Here is a 21,011-nt window from a genome sequence, read left to right on the forward strand (position 1 = left end):
GGTTTCATCCTGAATGCATCATTCATTCCTTAGAAGAGAAACTTTGCCTGATAGGTCCCACAGTTAAGCCATTTTACATCTTTTATTAATATTTTATTGTTAATATGATTTTAATTCAATGACTCCAATTATCCTAAAAATTTCCTTATGCAGGTGCCATTCAGGTGCAGGCAGAATGCTATAAGAGTTTGGCTACAAATTTTAACACATTCCCAATATCAGTCCACTTAGTCAAATTGAGGGTTATATACCCCAGTCACCTGGGGAGCTCTCAGCTCAACTGGATCACGCCTATGACATCAGTTGTTGCCATATCTGAGTCCCCAGGGATTCCTTCTTCTTGATCACTGCCTGGTGCACCTGGAGAGGACAAGTTCTGTCCTGTGTAGATAGTTCTGACAGGAATAAATAGGTTGCTACACCTTTTCTGGCATAGAATTGGTTGCCCCCATCAGTTCCTTCTGCCTTTTCTTATTCCTTGCAAAAAGGTTCTACTTTCCCAGATTTCCTGTCAGTGAGCCAGGAAAAGTAGATTGCATGATGCAGTTAAATCCCATGGGTGCATGTTTCCCTCCTTCTGTGCCTCACAACATGCCTGCAACACACCTGTCAGATCTTGTTGATGTTGTTGCAAAGGCAATCAGCAATAATTTCTCAAACACTTGGCTGAAACAGAATTTTGATGATTTTCTTGCAGTTCAGTCTTGTCCTGGGGTACAATGCAAAAATGTGTATTCTATCACCATCTGTTAAAATGTAGGAGGGGTGGTGATCCTTATCTCTGTGGGAGATATCCCCTGCTGATGTGCCATCTGATAAGATCGGGGAATGATCATCGTTATCTATTCACAACCCATCCTTCCTCCAGAAGATATATTCTGTTAATGGGCCATTAAGTCCTATTGTGTGACTGATAAGATTACATCATCCCACTGGGAGATGCCCCAACCAGGGGCAGGAGCCAACCCTTTCCTACCTAGATAAAAAACTGGGGTTTGGAATGTGAAGGCAGCCCTTTCCACTGGATCCCAGAGGAAAGTCGGAACTTTTCCACATCATCGCTGGATCTTCGGAGGAAAACTGCACCTTCTACAGGAGCACTGCTTCAACTAAACCACATCTGTCATCCAGGAGGACTGCAGCCACCATTTATATGGACTGCTACCAACACCCTGACTGACAGGGTGTCAGGTTGTATTTCTGACTGTGTTGGTGGTTGTTTCTTTTATATTATTGCATGTATTTTATTTTTTCTCTTTTCTCCTATTAAATTGTATTGCTGACTTGGAGTCTCGCACTGGTTTTACTTTCAAACCAACACAAGTCTCCATTCCAAATAATTCCCAGATGCTGTCCCCATATATCTGGGAGGAAAAGCATAAATTTGAGATCTTTACACAGTCTATAATAAGAAAATATCATCATTTTAAAAATTAACTCAGGAAAAAAAATAAAATTAAGGTATTTAAAAATAAAAGCAAAAACTGTCCACTACATCTTAGCAACAAGAAATTGTAAGAGAAATTTGAAAGATTATCTTAACAGCCAGGCTTGTTTATCCTTTTATGTATGTAATCTCTTCTCTGAAAATAAGCCAAACTTATGCAAGGTAATCCTAAATGCAGGTTGTTCTGGTTCTGCTAGTACAGGATCAGCATTTTATGAACAGTGATGTATTTCCAGAAGAAGTCAGTACAGCTCAGCAGTCTCTATCAGTGCCCCAGCTCTTCAATGTCGTCATAGCCTGTATCTTCAAGAGCAGGGGATGAGGGTCTCTCAGACTCAGAGGTCCTGTTTCTGGGAGTCCAGTCTGAAAACATGAAGGGAAGAACACTGAGATAGATAAATGCATATTCTGTACCTATTACCTCTGTGTGGTTGTGCAGCTGCCAGTTGTCTCCTCCAGATATTAGAACTTTAGATAGGAGTGACTGTGAGAGACATGAGAAATGTTTATGTCATTCTGCCTTCTGCTGTGTGTATACATATCCAAGGATCAAGCTTTATACACAATGCTAAAAGGAATATACTTAGGGGCTATTAAAAAAAAAAAAAAAAAGTCAAATGTCTCTCTAGTTGCTTTGAGTCCTATATTTTGATTATTTCTCCATGTCTCAAATAGGCCAGAAATATTTATCACTACCCCAAAAAGTACAGTTCAGATCAGAAGGTGTTCCGCACCTTCCAAATGCATTGATAAAGAAAAGTCTGTCTTAAATATTTATCTTTAATTATTTAATTAAATATTTATATTGTTAATTCTTACTGATATATATGGGCCTGACAAAATTTAGTGCCAGGTTAAAAACCTAGCTGAATCCGTCCTCCATGGATGTAGAATGAGATCTAATAAGGACTGTTAAGAGACTGTAGATGGAGAAACAGTCAATTGCATAATTTGAAAAATCCATGTATAATGATATGCAGTATTTTACAGAGCATGATTTGAAGCTGCAGCAGACATTGAGCCCTCTCAAGCCTGTCACGTTTGTTGGAAAAAAGGGAAGTATTGCACTAGCATCCATCAACAGAAGTATATGCTGTAAGAAATAAGAGCTGGTCCTTCTGCTCTGACACTAGTAAGATCTCAGTATCATGCTGTAAAGAAATACCAAAGTTTTGGGTTTGAAACAATTTTTGGAAGATATGGACCTACTGACATGGACTGAGTGAAGACACATCATGAGCAGAATGTAGTCTACAAGGCCTAAGTAGGAAGTTGACTAATTTAGGTTAGTGGCTGTCTGGAGAAACAAAATACAAAACAGAACTGGGGACAGGTATGTGAACAAACTGTTCTCAGTCTTCAAGTGTTTAAAAGGCTGTTACAAAGATGACTGCAACCCTCTGTCCCCGTGGTCATTCTATTAAGGAGTAACAATTTTAATTTGTGGCAGTGGAAACAGGTTGAGCTGGTCACAGGCAGGAATTTTATGGATGTAAGGAAAGCAGAGCACAGGTATAGATTATCTGGCTGTAAGAACAGAACAGCATTGTTCTTCTAGCCTCACCTATCCATGAATCCTTGTTTCTGTCATTTTCTTCAGGGATCCCAATGATTTCCTCTTCATTGTGCTCAGAAAGAGAAGCGTCTCTAGGTCCAGGAGCTTCTGTCACATCATCATAACCATCTTCCGGGGCATTTTCAGGCAGTAGAGAGGTCTCTGGAACAGTACAGGTATTGACTTCCACTAGGGAAAGCAGTAGCTGATGATCCAGCAGCACAGGGCTGTAATACTGACATGTCTGTACCCAACTGGAATCCATCCCTCAGCGAATGTTAGTGTACACACTTTTATTGTATATACATATGCTTACCAATAATAAATGCATAAGCATAAAGGTAAATCAAAGCACTCCTGTTTCACTTTTTACCTAGAAATCAATATTCAATCTAAATAAGAGAAAGAGAAATTATATAAAATAATTGTATACTCTATAAACACTTCAAAGCAAGTGAGGAAAAGCTTTTAGTTTGTTTTTTAGCTAAAGGAAGTCCGTAATATATTAAAAGCAGTATAAAATAAAGACATGGTGCAGGAGAGTCCAAGATATGGGCAACTGAGGCCCAAAACTGCTTGTACCTTTGGCAATTGATCTCTTGGACACCAGGCAATAGTTAACAGAGCTTTTGATCAGCTCTAGGAAAATACAGTTCTTTTCCAAACACTTGTTCTCCCTTACCTATTTCAAGTTATTAAAAAAACCCCCAAAACAACCAACAAACCAAATGTACACCCCCAGGCAAACCCCACAGCTAGGAATCTGTATTTTCTTCAGATCACTTGGTTTAAGATCCCTTGATCAGCTCAAATTGTACACCAGTGTTCCTATTCGTTTTAATTCTGCCCATTTGTCTCAGAAATAGGGCAACATTTTACAGGCTATTATGGTTGCAAGTCTGGGAGAAGCAGTGTCACATTGTTGGATTCACGTGACTGGATCCTGTGAAATGTGTGCAGAACTACCAGCAAACATTTATTTTGAATTTCTCATATAGAAGAGAAAACTAGCATTTGTATATGAGATTGTATGACACTCTTCCACCACAAGATGTCCAAGTGTTACACAGAAGGAAGCATCACTAGGATGTGAAATGAAAATCTTACATCATTCATAACGCTTTGGATATTAAAAGTTACTCTGATTTGGAATTTCTTTCTTTGTACGAACTCTTTCTCACATTACCTTGAGTTGCTCCAGGACCATTTTCTTCATCACTATCTGCTCTATAAAACGGTTTCTTCGGTTTTGAGCTCTCTGAATAAGAATCTAGGCAAATGAGAAAGAGCATGATACCAGATTAAACTCTTCTTCAGTGCTAAGACTGCACCATGAGAAAAAGAGCAGGCTATAGTAATAGCATCCAAATCCAGCACACTCTTTGGCAGTCTGTATTACTTCTGCAGGGCTTACAATGGAATAACCAAGAATCCCTCAGAGACCCCACAACGCCTCTCATGGATCATGGGGAAGGCAAGCCACAAAGGGAGGAAAACAATCCATGGGAGGAAACCTACAGAGACCCAGCTGCTGTGAGGGAATTGTAAATTAGTCCTTAATTTGTCCCTGCTTTAAAGGATTGCAGCAAAAGGCTTTTGTTTGTTTGTTTGACCTATAGTGATCTGTGGTCTGTGTCTGCAGTGAGGACTGCACAAACCAAATTGTCCCTAGCTAAGGAATTGACAGAGTCCACTGGGTAGGAAACTCCTCTCCTCAAATCCAGGAATTTTAAATTTCCCAGTAGATTTGGGAGCTGCAAAGTGTCAGATTGGGATCAGAAAGGAGGAGCTTTCCCTTGAGAAAAGCAAGGCACACACACAGACCTGAGAGGAAAGTCATGCCCTGCTTTTCCCTCATCAGGTTATAATCAATCTCTTCATAGACAGCCTCGGAGAAAGGGTCGTAGGATAGTCTGGAGCCTGAAAGTAAAAAGTAAAATGATCACTTTCACAGTCTCTGCTCATACTCAGGCTGGGGTCATGAAAAGGAGAAGTGCCTTACAGGGGTCTACATGGCCTGGTTGGTACCTAGAAAGACACCAGGAGGTGCTGACAGGATAAACACCTTGGGGCTTTTTCAAGCCAGAAAGTAAGTAAAAAATCTCAGTGTGGCAACAGATTCAGTTAATCTCAGTCACCCATCCCCACTGCCTTCCCAGCCATCTAAACATTTGGGGCCGTGTAAAGGAGGCATTTCATACCAGTCCTGAGACCCACCTCTCTGCTGTGCCCTGGCACGTCGGATCTGCCCAGCAAGAATGGCAAGGACCAGGCAGAGAAGGGTCCCCAGGATAATGCAGAGGATGACAGGCACTGAAAATCTCGTGCTGCCTGTGGCAGGGCGGCGGGGACGATCTGAATGGAAACAAAGAGGAAACGTGTCCCAAAGGGCTGTCCCTCTGCAGCCCCTTGCTGTGCCTATGCTAGCAGGGTGAGGCAGGGCACCTGCTGCTCTGAGTCCTGCTCAAGCAGATAAAATTCAACAGCTGGGGGTGGTGCCACTCAGTGGTCCTTTATGAAAGGCTGTGGGAAGTGCTTTTTCTTGACCTGAAATAAACAGCTGTTTTATCTGCTAAGTATCAGGGACATTGAATTGCCATTTGATGGGAGAAAGAAAAGAGAGAGAAAGAATTTACCTGCTCTTGTGGGTGATGCTGTTGTTTCTGTCACACCTGCAAAAGGAAGGTGAGTCCAGATTAAGGATGAAGCAAGTGTGAAAAATAGGGAAATGTTTTTGCAGTCAAAATTATGAAAGGGCATAGTCACTGGGAAGTACAGTTGGCATAATGCTCCCCTACCCACCTCCTTCCCAGACCTGTGTAATGAAAGACCAGTCACTAACCAGAGCAATTCACAGCAGCATCTTCCTTATGATCACAGTTTTTGCCAAACAAAGGCTTGGCAGGACAGTCCCAAAGAGACAGCTCTGTTCCTTTGCAGTGCACCTTCTCCAACCAGATGGGACCAGTCCCTTCCCCAAAGGCAGCTTCACTCAGAGCAGACACAGCAGATCCACAGCCCAGCTGCCTGCATACAACGTTGGCATCTGCCACATCCCAGGTGTCATCACAGATTGTTCCCCAGGAACCTTGGTGCCACATCTCCACTCTGCCTGAACATTCATCCTCTCCTCCTATGACTCGTAACTTCTCCCTGTCTGCAAAACACAGAAATCTTCTGTTTTACTGAAACAGCAGGGAAGTCCACAGTGACCAATAAGGAAAAACAAAGAGGTGGAGGTACCTGAACAACTTGTAGAATTTGGACACTCAGCAAATGCAGCTGGAGATGTTGCCACATTTCTTCCTGAAGAATTTAAATAATGAAGTAAATAATTTAATTATGCTCTGAAAAAAAATGGGGAAGTGCAAAATACCTGAAAATTAACCATCAGGTTAATTATTTCCTGAAATATGTGTATGGCCTGTTTAGTTCTTGGCAGATGGCTATTTGGCTGTTGCTGTGAGTAATAATCTTCCTGATGGTTATGCTTTCCTTCTTCTCATGAGGCAGCTGCAATCCTTTTCAGGGTATTTGAATGTCATGTAGAATTCATTTTTATCATAATGAATATATATATGAATACAGATATTGATATCCCTAGATATGAAGTACTGTCATAAGAGCAGGCATTAGAAATGGACCTTTAGATCCAAACTTGTACACTTGTCTATGGCTATGTTTATACACTGATATGCCTCCTTACATATAGAAACATGGACTTGGCTCTAGACCTATTGGGAAGTCTCATCCTAACTCAGATCTCACAGACTGACTGTGTATCATAGATTTTTGCATTACAAAAATATGCAGTGGCACCGTCCTATTAGGGAATTCCCTAGGATTTCACTGGGCCACAGCACTCTGTGATAATCTCATGCTTTTAATTCACTCATTTAAATCAATGATATAGACAAAAAAACCATTGCTGCCATTTTCATGAAACTAGAAATAATATACACCAGATAACAAGTGAACACAAAGTAATTACTATGGTGTCCATATGTGCATGCATAATTTAGTGTACATGTCTGGCCATATACAAATGCATTTCTGATTACCAATGCAAGTAATGTGGGTCTCTTCGGCTCGGTTATCGCAGGACCGAGGATCCCAGGGGTCTGACTGACATTGCCAGAGTGAGCTGTGCTGCTCAGTGCACTCAATGTGGTCCAGCCACGTGGGCCCAGAGCCTCTGCCATATTTGAAGTCCGTTGCTATTCCTCCTCCATCTCCACAGCCCAGGTGTTTGCACATGGTCGCTGCGGTGAGCTGGGACATGCGATTGGAACAAACGCTGCCCCACGTCCCGTTGTAGAAAACTTCCACACGCCCAGCACAGTCATTGCCATTCACCAGTCTCAGAGCCAGGAAATCTGGAAGTGAAGGCAAGAAAATGGAATTAGTGCCACAAACTTCTTGTGATACGTTGCTTTCCTGCCTGTGTAATAACACTTTTTTTACAGTGCTAACTGCTTGTATTGGTTCTGCCTGTATTGTGGAGCATGGATGCTCCAGAGGCTGCAGTCCTTTCAGGGTTTCTATTGGATCCAACATGGGCCCTAACAGGCTGCACTCCCTTCAGGGGTCATCAGTGTTTTTTTCCACTTCTCTTTCATTTCTCCTCTCTCTTGCTTCTGCCATTCTGTCTTAAATATGTGTGATCAGAGCCACCATAAGCTACATGGATTGTCTGATGCTGTGGTGTACAATGGGTTGTTCCCATTTGTGTTCAGAGCCTGCTGTAACTGACTGCAATAAGCACACAGCCCCTTGCTGTGGAAATCTTTACAAACTCCTCGAATTTATCCCCCAAATATCCTAACACACCACAGACTTTGCGTGTGTGTGTGTGTTGGTGCATAATATGGGCTTCTGTAGATCTTTTGCATCTTGGTAGGACCAAGATGTGCTGACCAACTGTGCTTGTCATGAAGATAGGAAGAGGCTGTCCAAGCAAGCCCCCACTATTCTCGACTTCCCTTTTATGCAACCCTCCTGTTTGAACCCACAGGCTCAGAAAAGGGTTTTCCAAACACACCTGAGCACAGGACTCCAGCATCCTCTTTGTGTTGGCAGTTGTGCTGGCCCCACGCCCTAGAGGGACATGCCCAGAGATCAGATTCAGCCCCAGTGCAATTGACATCATCCAGCCAGATCTGCCCCGACCCTTCGCCATAGTGAGCAGAGACAAATGCCTCTATGGCACGCCCACATCCAAGCTGTTTGCAAACAACATTGGCATCTGATAGATCCCAGTTATCATCACAGATGGTGCCCCAGATGCCATAATGATAAAGCTCTACTCTCCCAGCGCAGCGGTTTGTTCCATTCACCAGCCTCATCTGTCTGCTGCCTGTAGGAAGAAAATCCAGCTGTCAACATGCAACACAACTATAACGCACAGGTAGGTATAATGGCAATACTTTTAAAGCACTTTTAAGACATCATGTTCTTCTTATATCCCAATTCTTCTGCTATGGTTGTTTGGGCAGAAGCCCTGTGAGGCTAAAGCTGCATAAAGGGAAAGGCCTCCTCCTGCACCACATGAATGTTTGAATAATTCCTGTGAGATACTGCAAGCAAGAAGTGTCTAGTCATACTGGGTACATGCAGAGGTCACCTTATCTTAGAAAGCCAGACAACCTGGTTTCGGTCTATACTAATTTAGTTGGAGACAGACACTGTTCCTGTTACAGATGGGTTACAAAATCAGAGAAGAGTAAAAACAGTTGTAATATTCTACAGAACAGCTGTAAGTGTCTATAAATACAGGAATGTCACCAAAAAAAAGCATTTAATTCTCAAGTGGCAGTAAGAATGCTTGGTAGTCATAGCCAAGTTAGTGTTCTTATGGCTTCTGTGTTCTAATAGTTCTTTTTGACTCTGGAAGATAATTCTGTAAGAAAATCAGATGAAGAAAGCATTGTGTAAATTACATTTGCTTCCTTAACTATCATCAAGCCCAGACTCATGCTGACTTAAGATCTGTGACACCATAGCACAATGTGGGCTGGAGAAACCCTAGGAAACATTCTGTATCTTTCACACAGTGACTCACCTGAACAAATCACACCAACGTCTTCAGAAACTCCTGTTGGCACTGTGTGATAATGGGAGGTGTTGCAGAGCATCAGCTGAGTCTCGTTTCCAGTACACTGGACACTCCTTAGGCCAACAAGACCAATTCCTCTCTCAGACTTTGGAAGGTAATAGGCTTTCTCAGCAGTTCCACACTGGAGCTGTCTGCACACCACATGGGCGTCCTTAATGTCCCAGTCGTCATCCAGGACTCTGCTCCACACACCATGGAGGGAGATCTCAACTCGCCCATCACAGCGGCTCTCACCCTCTGAGAGTCTGAGTGATTCAGCAAGACCTGGGCTCAAGAGAGTTGGGAAATATATTGAGTAACATCTACTTATCTCACTGCAGTAGAAATAACTTGCAGGAAAGCAGTGGAAGACAAATTTCTGTTCTGGTAAAATATTAATTCTCACCACTGATTAAGGAGGCTGCCTCTGTTAAGGCTTTGTTTGCTTTCATGCACTCAAGGGTCTGCAATGGGAAGCGAGAAAGGCTTCCCCACCTCAAAGACTAGAATCTGTCAGTGAGATCACCAGCACTGCTTTGGTCTGAAGTTGCACCACCCATAAAAGGCCACTCCTGACTTACCCGAGCAAGTTACAGTGGCGGCTTCTTTGGCTGAACAGGTTGGATTGCCCAAAGTCACTTGAGCACAATCCCACAGGCAGGACTCGGTCCCTTCACAGTGAAAAGCATCTCTCCATATAGGCCCATGTCCATCCACAAAACTGTCTTCCATCTGGATTGATTTTGCATAGCCACAGTTCAGCTGTTGGCAGAGAACATGGGCAGCTTGCAAATTCCAGTGGGAGTGGCAGAGTCTTCCCCACGTGTCTCCATGACGGATCTCCACTATGCCAGAGCATGTGGTGCCATTCACCAACCTACCCCCTGGACACCCTAATGTAAGAGAAAGGGAATATTAGAATGTTACATTTGCGACTGCTCATGGGCAGGACCTGGAAGTGACTGGGAAATTGGAATGAGTTTTCCTTACCATTCAGTAGTAAAAATGACTTTACTGGGCCATACGCATAACTAGACTTCAGCCTATTTTACTAGCCTATTTACTTTTACTGAAAAGAATGACTAGAACTCAGGATCAGATCCATTTGCAGTTTTTAAAATCAGGGCACTAGGTTTTGGGGCACAGGGTCAACCGATAGACCTTAATTTTCCAGACCAACATCACTGAGGGCCGATAGCTTTGGATCCTTCAACTGCTGGTCCAAGTCCTCACTTAAACCTGGACCAGGAATTCAGTCCCTGCCTCAAGTACATGACAGGTACAACCATCTCCAGTCTTGCCTCATGCTATGCCTGCCTGTTCCAGCCACACCCTACATCTCTTTGTTTGCTTTGACTTCTCTGAGACTGCTCATAGATCTTACTACCAGTACCTTCCTCTGTGCAGATGCTTTGGATTATGTCTTGGTGGCAAGGACTCTGCCTGTGCTGTGCTCAGCCTCTGTGCCTAGCTCCTCCTGTCTTGTGCAGCAGCCCTGCTCTTGCTGTTACCTGACACTAGGAGCATTTCAGAGAGAGCAGCCTTGTGGTACAGTTGAAGTACAGCCTGTTGCAGCAGTCAAAAGACAGAGCCTGACTCCATATACTCCCTCTGAATTTTGAGTCCATATTTTTCCTCAAAAGAAGCAGTTTTTCAGTTCTCTTCTTAGGCCTTTCCACTGCTCACCTGAACATACCACACGGGCCTCTTTTCCAGCAGGGCATTCATCATGCCCTAGAGCATGCACGGGACAGTCTCTCAGGAGTGAGCCATTCTTCTGGCAGCTGAATGTGCCGTTCCAGACAGATCCATTTCCTTCCCCAAAGGACCGTCCACTTGGTATCAGTAGGGCAACTCCACAGTCTAGGTGCTGGCAGAGGATATTGGCAGCTGGTAAATCCCACAGGTAGTCACACAGGGTTCCCCATGTGCCTCCGTGAAGAAGCTCTACTCTCCCTGAACATGTGGTAGTGCCGTTTGCCAGCCTGTACCCACCGTAGCCTGCAGAAAGAAAATAAAGGAGCTTAGCAGTTGCTTTTGGGTTTTTGTGGTATAAGAGTACTGTACTGTAAGAGAGCTCTCTCTGTCTGCAAGAAACTAGCACTTGTTTATGTGTCAGGTTACTGGAAACCATCTTAGAACAGAATGATGATTAGCCAGCTCTGAAAAAAAGTCTTTATTTGCCCACATTGTAGCCTTCACTGTATGACTAAAAGTCTTTTGACTCTTTAAGTTCAGTGTCTCCTCTTTGCTCTGCTCTCTCCTCCCCTCACAATACTACTGCTACCTTGCAACATCTTCTCTTGCAGAGGCAGTTTCAGCACTGCCTCGAATGTGAGGAACTCAGAGTGGGAGCAAGTGGTATCACTCTCTCTCCCAGTAGTTGGTCACGTCACATTTCCTGGTAAGCAGAAACTGCAGTGGGGAATTCTTAGCTTTCATCCATGCCCCAGAGCAAGGCTCTGAACACCATAGGCCATAACCATCAGCATATTCCCAATAAATTAAGGGTGGCATGGATAGTGCTGTGGTGTCGTACTGCCAGCCCCATGCAATCCCTCTGTCTTCTCACACTGCTACTTTCTACCCTTACCTTGTCCTTGCAATCTACCCCTAATGAGCCCAGGATTTCAGCTCTGAGCTAAGACTCTTGCAAGATAGAGGCAGGAGCCAAGGTCTGTTAGATGCTTTAACTGAGGTATTTGGCTGCCACTGGTCACAGTGTCCTAGGCAGTCTTGAAATAGACTGAAGCCCTTTGGGCAGGAAGTGGACATGAAACTCCAGCCCTTTTCCAGGCTTGTTTTGTGTCAGATTGTTGCCAGCAGCTCTGCCCCAGGTTTAGTTTACCCCTTTAGAACTGTGGCCTCAGGAAAAAAAGTTGTGTTTGCTAATCTTCACTTTTTCAGTGGGTGGCAATACATAGCTGTATTCAGAGCCCCCAGCAGCCATGTCTGTATGGAGTTCTTAAGTAATGTTCCCTTCCAGTCACAATGAAAGTCATCTAGGCCTCTGACAGCCTTTTTTTTTTCTTCTCTCTCTTTTTCTTTTAATAACTTACATTTGTAACTTGTGCCTCCTTCAACCTTCTGGAGATATGGTACCTCTTCCAGTTTTATAATTACCTGAAGTGCCAGGGATTAACATACACACTGGCACCACAGGAAATAAATTAATGTCTCGATATTCCTTCTTGTCTGCTCTGGCCATTTTTCCTTTTATTCATAAGAGAAGGGTGTGTAGATCATTCTTAGGACTGTTGAGTGCACATTTCTAATAGCATAAAAGAAATAACAGCCCTTTTGAGGTCTCTGTGTGGTAGTGAAGTGATTAGAACAGCCCATGTTAGATGCAGACTCTCGGTAGAGTGAATGAGACATTGTAGGGCTGCTCTCTGTTATTTTTTGTCCCCCCGAGTAGCTCAAGGCATGGTAGGGGAAGCATCCAAGGATCCTGAGGACCACAGAAGTGTACAGATGCTCTGAACTGTGGCTTAACAGGAAGAAGGCATACAGAACACGGGTGAATTATGTCCATCAGTCCAAAGTCTCACCTGAACACACAACAGTGGCATCATGAGAGCACGTGTTAGTATGGTGTATGTTCCTGGGACACTCTGCAAGGTGAGTCTCATTCCCTACGCAGTGAAACTGTTCTTGCCAGATCAGTTCATGTCTGTCTCCAAAGTGAGTTCCTTTCAAGGTATCCACAGCCTGGCCACACTCTATCTCATTACATATAACAGAGGCAGTTTTGAAATCAATGTGTGAGAAACAGACAGTCGCCCAAGTTTCTTCTAGCTTTACTTTCAGATGTCCTGAGCAGGCAGTGTCCCCTCCAATCAGACGCAGATCAGAGAAGCCTGGAAAAAGCAAACAAAAAAAAGAAATCCAGCATCAAGGGTTGGTTGTACTGACCTGTTTTCATAACTCTTGTACCTTAATGGGCAAGACACATTTCACTTCTATGAGGACCACTGGTACTTTTTAATTGTGACTGGGGCAATTCCTATATAGCACTGATAAAAAAGAAAGTGGTGTATGGGATTGCTTATTTCTCAGTATGTGAAAATACAAAATCCTCGTGAAAGAAGGAAGAAAGCTTTGAACATCTGCCAATGACTGAGAAGTAGCAATCCCCAAAAAGATAAATAGACAAATAGCCATTTACTAGTATCTGTCCTTGAGACTTCATTATTTCAATTAATAGGAAGCTGAAGCACCCCAGGAAGAGGAAACAGGAAATGTTGCACCCAGTTTCAGAAATTGCTAAAAAGACAGTCTGGAGATCTACAGGCTGACCAGCCTTACTTTGGTACTTGGAAAAAACATAGACTGAGACTTCTAGGAAATAATTTGTGGGCATAAGGAGATGATTGGGAAGAGTCAGCATGGTTTTATCAAGTGTGTATCATGCCTGTGGGACTTCTGATTAAAATGGATTTATGAATGAGAGGACAGCAGCACGTCATTTACCTCACATTTAGCTCTGCCATTAACATTGTCTTGCACAATATTCTTATGTTCAGAAATTAGGATGTTACTGTCTGGCTGGAAGGACAACATGGTTAAGCAGCTGATTGAATGGTCAGGCTCAGTCATTAGTGAGTTGCACTCTACCTGAAGACTGTCAGCAAGTGGAATATCACTTGTTGGGTCTTTCCAGGGGCCTGTTCTGCTCATGTCTTGTCTTCATGGAGGTGGTGATGGAGTACATGCTTACAATTTTGGGGAGGTGGGGAGATAACCATGAGGGCTGGGCTGCCCATTCAGGGAGATCTAAACAGGCTAGACTAATGGGCTGATAGAAACCTTACAAAAATCAGAAAAGGACAAACGTAAAGTCCTGAAGCTGGGAAGGAAAAACCTCTTGCAGTGGTTCTTTTTCCAAAGAGTAAAACCATGCCCATCTTGCACAGGAAGCAGCCAGACAGATATTGGACTTTTTTGCCATTGCACTGTTGTGTCTCAGCTTACTGAAGATATGGAGAAGGGCAGTTGTATGACATAACATTGCATTTTCTTGCTTCTCTACGCACAACTGCTTTTTTAGCCCCCATTCCCAGTCAAAGACAAGTTCAGTACAGCTCTCCTGTTGCCTGGGAGAGCTGTAGTAGAAACAAATAGTGGTTTTTTTTGTTCTATGTAACTTAATATGCTCATTCTATGTCATTGCTGTGCCCAGGCAAAGCCAGCTTGCACTCATAGTCAGCAGAACACTTAATGCTGGAGCAACTTGCTTTGGATGAGTAGAGCGAGTACTTGGCTTTATCCAACTAGGACAAAGTTTGATCCCAGGCTCGTATCTTTTTTTCTATTATACAAGGTTGGATCTCTTCTTACCTGAGCAGATTACTCCAATATCAAAGTAATGAGGGCAGGTAAAAGCACCCCATCCTGTATGTGTGCAGTTCCAGAGAGCAGATTCATCACCACGGCAATCAACTCGGTACAACCATGTTGGTCCAGTTCCTTCTCCAAAAGGAGCTCGGTTTAGGGCCTTAACAGCAAATCCACATTGTAGTTGTTTACAGACAACCTCAGCATCCTTTATGGTCCAGTCACCATCACACACAGTTCCCCACTGCTCCTCATGTTTTACTTCCACTCTTCCAGAGCAAGGACCAGTTCCATTTGACAGCCTTAATTCATCAGCGCCTTCAGACAGAGCAAGGTTATAGAAAGGACAGAGCTTAATCATGATTGTCTATTGCAGATGTTAATGAGATCATTATTGCTCCTAATTTACATCAGACTTATTTGGTTCACCTTTCTAAATAGTTCCAACTTAAAGAGTGTTTTTTTGCAAAGAGTTATGTCTGTATTTACAAGTTTGAGCTAACTGCATTGCTAAAATGCAAATTACTTCTAATGACAGGCAAACTTTCTCCTTTACTGACTTATCAGGGCTGGGAGATGCTGAGTAATGTCAGTGCTTTGTGATTCACAAAGCCTGCCATAATAAACACTGGCAGCTGGAGTGGGTGAGGAGACTGCCTGTCAGTGTGTGATTGATACAGTAGATCAGGCTTCATTATCCTATGAGTTAATTGGCCTGAAAGCCAAGTCTGTGTGTGTGTCTTTGGGAGTGAGGTAACTGGAGGAGCTGGCTACCAGAGGGACCGAGAGGGGCCAGGCCAGCTACTGGAGAGGTGGTAAGGTCAGGGGGTCTACTTGAAGACTCAGCTCAAAGTTGGCTTTCTTTGGGCACATTGCTGGCTCATGTCCAGTTTGTCCCCACCAGTATCCCCAAGTCCTTCTCCATGGGGCTGCTCTCAAGCCGTGCATCCTCCAGCCCATGCTGATCCTGATGGTTGTCCTAAGCCAGGTACAGCACCTTGCACTTGGCCTTGTTGAACTTCATGGGGTGAGGCTCATTTTTAAAGCCTGTCATGATTCCTCTGGATAGCATTCCTTCCCTCAATGGCTGCACCACTGAGCTTGGTGTCCTCTGGAAACTTGCCAAGGCTGAACTCAGTCCCACTACCAATGTCAATAATAAGGATTTTGAACAGTTCCCATCCCCTAAGGAACACCACTTGTTATTGATCTCTATTTGGACATTGAGCCATTGACTGTAACTCCTTGGACGCATCCATCAAGCCAATTTCTTATCCATTGAACAGTCCATCCATCAAACCCTCATATGCCCAATTTAATGACAAGGCTCTTGTGTGGGACCATGTTAAAGGCCTTACAGAAGTTAAGATAGATCATTGTAAGGCCACTGGGGCTGTTTATGTTTGTGTCATGTGTCACATGTCGCATGTTTCTGTCTGTGTGGGCAGCCATGTACAGCTGTGGTGCGTGTGAATGCATATTTGTATGTGAGTATTACATATGTTTGGGACTAAAAGTTAGCCTCACTAGCAGCTGGATCTAAGTCACTGCTGTTTGAAGCATGGAAGGCGATACTCGTGAAATGGGTGGAAAATCAAATGGTAGAAAACCACATGCAGGACTGTTGTATTCCCAGGTTAAGGACAAACTACAAGTTAAATGTGCAAAGGAAACAAGAAGAAGTTGGCCACTACACCTGACTTTTGTCTTCAGTTTGATCAAGTTTGCATTTCAGCATGCTATGGAACAGGTAAATCTCTGAAGAGGGCTGGCAACTTCTTTTGGGCCTGGGGGATTTTTCAGATTGACCACATAGCTAAAGGAGGTTTACAGGACAGTCATATAAGAAGCCTAATAACTTTGGTCACAAATTTTTACAGTTTCAAGACCTGACACACAATGGAATATTAAAGCAGACATTTACAGGACAGGTTTGACTTGATTGTCAATGTCCTGAGTGCACTAAGAATCCTTAATGGCCTTGGCCTTCCTCCCCTGAGTTTTCCACCCACATGCTCTGCCCAAGGGCCCATGAGCACAGACCTGGAACTTCTCTCCCTGCCTGTGCTATGTGGGAGGTGCATCTGTGTTCCACTCTGGCACAGCCATGCCTGGCCGTGGGCCCTGTTGATCTGCACTCACAGCCACAGTGACCAGGTGCCAAGAGAAACCTGCAGTACACATCCAGACCCAGCACTGGGCACTGATGTGGATGGAAAGCAATGCAGCTCTGCAAATCTTGCAAATAGCCCAGGAAGATCATCTCCTATCGATGATAGCATTTGAGAAGTGACAAAAGATAACTTACACTAAGAGCCTTGGGTTTTCCTCTAAGATTTTTAAAAAATAATCCTTTATGTAAAATATCACCTTCCCTCTCTTCCTCAAAAGAGAGGCATTTCTACATATCACACAACTTGCTGTTGTCTGACATTGTGAAATGAGAATATTTTTCTTTGCATTTGGAAGCAAATCTAATTCTTCTCTCTACTCACTGCAAGTGTTTCATTCTTAACCCATGAGCTGATGCTAATGCAGCCATTTCTTTCCAAAACTAACCATTGTTTCACCTCTTATTGCAGAATAAACTGGTAGCAGTAGTCAGTTGGAAGGCAATTTTGCCTCTGTCTTCATGTGGTCTGTAACTGCTTCACCAGACACAGACAATGTGGCTTTGACACATGATCACCTCTCATACACAGGCAAAGGCTTTACCTCTTCGCTAACACTGCTGGATTTCCTCACAATTTCTTACCTATCACTTAAATTTGGAAACAAATTTAAAAAAAGGTGTTTATTCAAGTGACTGACAATTGGTAACTTCCAAAACCTATTTTTTCTGCAAAATATTCTCTCTCCTCAAGTCTCCTGAGTAAGAAAGTCATATGCATAGCACAATCCTCAGGTAACTACAAAACCACTTTGTGTCTGCAACATACTGTCTCAGAGGGAGCATAATCTTTCTGTGCTGTCTTCTAACTCTCTACAAAGATATTCTGGAGAACAATCCCCAGGCTATTTGAAGAACATAGTCCAAAACCAGAGTTGTCTCAGCTATAACATTTATACATTTAAAAGAGAAATGAATTCTAAAAGTTGAACTCCTAATACATTTTTAAAGTACCAGATAATCAATTTCTATTAGCCATATCCAGGAGCAAAACAAACAGCTATCCACTCAACTGTATGACCTCTGTGCACCTGAATTTTTAAATAACTGTACATCTGATGTTTTCAACATATAACAGCATGCAAGACTGGATGCAGAGGTAGGCATAAACCAATCGACAGATTTAAATATTTCCTAATAAAAGCTATCATTTGCTGTAATCACTATTCTGTGAATTTTTTATGATACATACATGTACAATTTTGTATTTTCTCACACTCCACAAGCATGTCCCACAAGTACCTTCATTGAATTCAGTGGTTTGGTGTTCTGCTTGGCTGAGAAGGCATGAGATTTTTGCTTGTTCCAGCTGAAAATCCAATTCTTCTCATAGGCAAAGGATGAGAGTGCACCATGCATTCCTGTCCTGAGACCCTAAGAGGAGGTTTCCAGCCAAGGCCTGCTGCCTCAGGGGCAGATTGCCAGCTCACTCCCTTAGGGCTGTGACTCCTGCACTGTGCCTGGGGATCATCAGAACTCCTGTAGCAGCATGGAGAGCGCAAGTGCTGCCAGAGCAGAGATGAGGATGAGAGGTGCTGATGATGGTGTCATTGTAAAGCTACTCTTGTCTGCACCTTCCAGTCAGTTTGTTTTTGTTCCCTGATGCTAACAAGGAGTTGGCAAAAAACTCACTCTCATTTCTGCAGTACAGCTCAGTTGACACTAAAACATCACTACAAAGGTGTCTAAATAAAAAATGTTTCATATTATGAAAACGTATGTCAAGAGTGCCTTCTATTGCCTACCATGTGAACTCTGTATCCACACAACTTGTGAGAACCTTCAAGACTAGGGCTGTGCTATAGCAAAACATAACCGTGAAGTCTTGTTCCCATCATATGGGGATGTGACCACCACCACAATGCCAAAATGTAACCTCCATGTGTGGAGAGAAAAAAATGAGGTTTCCAAAATCTGTCTCTTATCACCAGCATCAAGCATGAGCATATAGCTCCATAAGAGCAGAGGGACAAATCGTGATAAACTTCAGATATACAGAAATAACAGAGGAGATGTTGCGTTACCCAAACTCCACTGGACACACAGGGTAGAGCTATATCATTTTTACTGGTGTTGAACAAAGACCTGGAACTATTAATTCTGTCTACAAAGAGCTCAGCAGAAGAGATAAGACAGTAGTAAGAATACCCAGCTGGTTTTTTAGTACAGCTAAACTGTTTACAAAATTTGGACTTGAATTCTTATGAGAATGGCCAGTCACTGATAAAATACAAAACTTTTACAAAAGGCTTATCCTTCCTTATCTCAGGATTACCAAGGAGATTGAATCAGATACATACTTAAACACCTTTTTGTCACTTTACTTTAGAGGTTGGTAGAATAACAACCTATTTATATTAAATTTGCATACTTTTTTTTAATCTTATGCAAAATAAAGCCTTATGCAAAATAAAGTATGCACTTACCCAGGGAGACCTGAATGGAGAGGAGAATCAAACACAGCACTGGAGCAGAAAGATGTCCTTTTGTTGCCATCCTGACCACAGATGGATGAAACTTCATACTCCAGGCACTGCCTAGATAAAACTCTGGCTGGGCATTCCTATATCTCACAAACGACTACGAAGGAGGAAATATATCGATTCACGTGCTAGCATGAGCTACCTGAAGGAACCAATAGAAATATTGTTCACCTTTTTAGACATTATCAGCAGACTAATCTCCAATCTGAAGGAGTCAAAACCTCCAATAAAATTCAAAAAGTGTACTTGTGACCTTATATGAAGGATGATTGTGTATCTGATGTCATCATCGGAATTGTTTTACTGTGAGACCAACACTGGTGGCACAGGGAGAGCAGTGCTTAAAGTGGTTATTTCTCACCTGATAAAGGAATATGAAAGCGCAGGACACTGGCCATTTATTAATGACTTCAGAAGAAAAAAAAGTCAAGAAAATCCTTTAATTTGTAGCTTATCTGCCTCATTGGGAGAAATTGTATTCCAATCAACAGAAATAGTGTTTATCACTAAAGGAGGTTTGGTGAGTAAAAAATTATACCCTCTCTGTCTTTGGGGCAGGCTTAAGGCTACTTTATTTGGTCAAAAATTTTTGGGCAGAAGCTCTTAAAAAAAAATCTTCCTTAGGATTCAAATTTCAAACAGGCCTTCCTATTTCCTCTGCTGAGTTTCTTTTTGTTTCAGCTGACCACTGCTGGTAGTTCTACCCTCTCTCACTCACTCTAGAATGGCAACTTCAGGGAAATAAAAGCTGCTGTTAATTAAACAGTGGCTACTTGATTCATTCTGCTAACTGGAACAAGTTGCAGAATGCTGTTTACACCAGTCTAAACACACATTCCTCTTGATGACACTGACAGCATCCTGTTTTTGTCTGATGACATGTATCTGCTCTTTATCCAGAGTCCCAAGTTCAGTAACATCCACGCTGTTGGGTCCTTAGAACACCAATCTTTGCAACCTCTTCCCCCTTCTCATTGGGCTTTGTTTGTTCAAGTTCTGTGTAACTTTGCAGCAGGATAGCCCTGGGTCAGAGTGCTGCAGAAAGAGCTGAGAGGAAGAACAGACAGTCTGGCTGGAGGCTGCCTCTTCTTCGATCAGGAGCTCAGACAATTGCCAGTGGTCTCTGCTAGAGCTACAGGGTGGCTAGGCTGGGGTCTGGCCATGAACTTTGCTGATCTGTTGACTTGACTTCATGGCTTGATCTTGGCTATGTCTGGACCACTGGCTTAACCTTGCTGCTGTTGCTGACCTATTCTACAGCTTGTTTTTGTTCAAGTCCTATGGGATTGCAACTCTTGTGAGGATCTTGCTTCACACCTGGTTTGCTGTCAGCTTCAGTTCTTTGGTGACCTTCCCTTGCAGAGCATCCTGCTTCTGCTACCTGATACGGACCTCTGAAAACCAAAAAGTCACTGCCACTCCGTTGGAAATGTGGTCAGGGTGGGGAAAAATCCCACTACAGATGTGCTAATGAGAGATAGGTAAGGTATGCATTATCATGTCAGTTCCTATACTGAGGTTCAGTGGTTTCACTTAGCACTCTTCTTTGCTGATTGATGTCCACCAACTCAATTCTCACTGATGTTTTAAACTCACTCCAGGAAGCCTTTAGAGTAAGATCTGTTTCTCAGAGTACAGGCACTTGATGACCAGAGCCTCTCTTATGGGCACTGTGTCCAGGTAGCCAGGTACGTGCCAGTGACCATGGATGTAGAACAGACAGCATGAAAGAAAATTACATCACATTGTGCTAGAGGAGGCTCAGGTGAGATACTGGGAAAAAATTCTTCACTGTCAGGGCTGTCAAGCACTAGGACAGACTCAGCAGGGAAGTGGTTGAGTTGCCATCCACAGATTTATTTCAAAGATATGTAGATGAGGCACTTAGGGCCACAGGTCTTTGGGTTTAGTGCTAGGTTAATGGT

General features: G+C 43.1%; 1 protein-coding gene across 1 annotated transcript; it reads right to left on the bottom strand.

The window, feature by feature from the left end:
• Window positions 1-1,712: 1,712 nt before the first annotated feature.
• On the bottom strand, window positions 1,713-19,099 carry LOC106863050 (antigen WC1.1-like). The gene is made up of 16 exons (XM_088159108.1): window positions 19,030-19,099; window positions 14,437-14,751; window positions 12,648-12,956; window positions 10,783-11,097; window positions 9,678-9,989; window positions 9,064-9,381; window positions 8,044-8,358; window positions 7,064-7,378; window positions 6,246-6,308; window positions 5,845-6,159; window positions 5,639-5,674; window positions 5,220-5,357; window positions 4,827-4,922; window positions 4,189-4,272; window positions 3,012-3,164; window positions 1,713-1,810 (listed from the first exon to the last, which is right to left on the bottom strand). The coding sequence occupies exons 1-16, from the start codon at window positions 19,097-19,099 to the stop codon at window positions 1,713-1,715; spliced, it is 3,252 nt and encodes a 1,083-aa protein (XP_088015234.1).
• Window positions 19,100-21,011: the final 1,912 nt, after the last annotated feature.

This window comes from Sturnus vulgaris, chromosome 2 (genome assembly GCF_052056855.1).
Source record: "Sturnus vulgaris isolate bStuVul1 chromosome 2, bStuVul1.hap1, whole genome shotgun sequence".
Classification (NCBI taxonomy): domain Eukaryota; kingdom Metazoa; phylum Chordata; class Aves; order Passeriformes; family Sturnidae; genus Sturnus; species Sturnus vulgaris.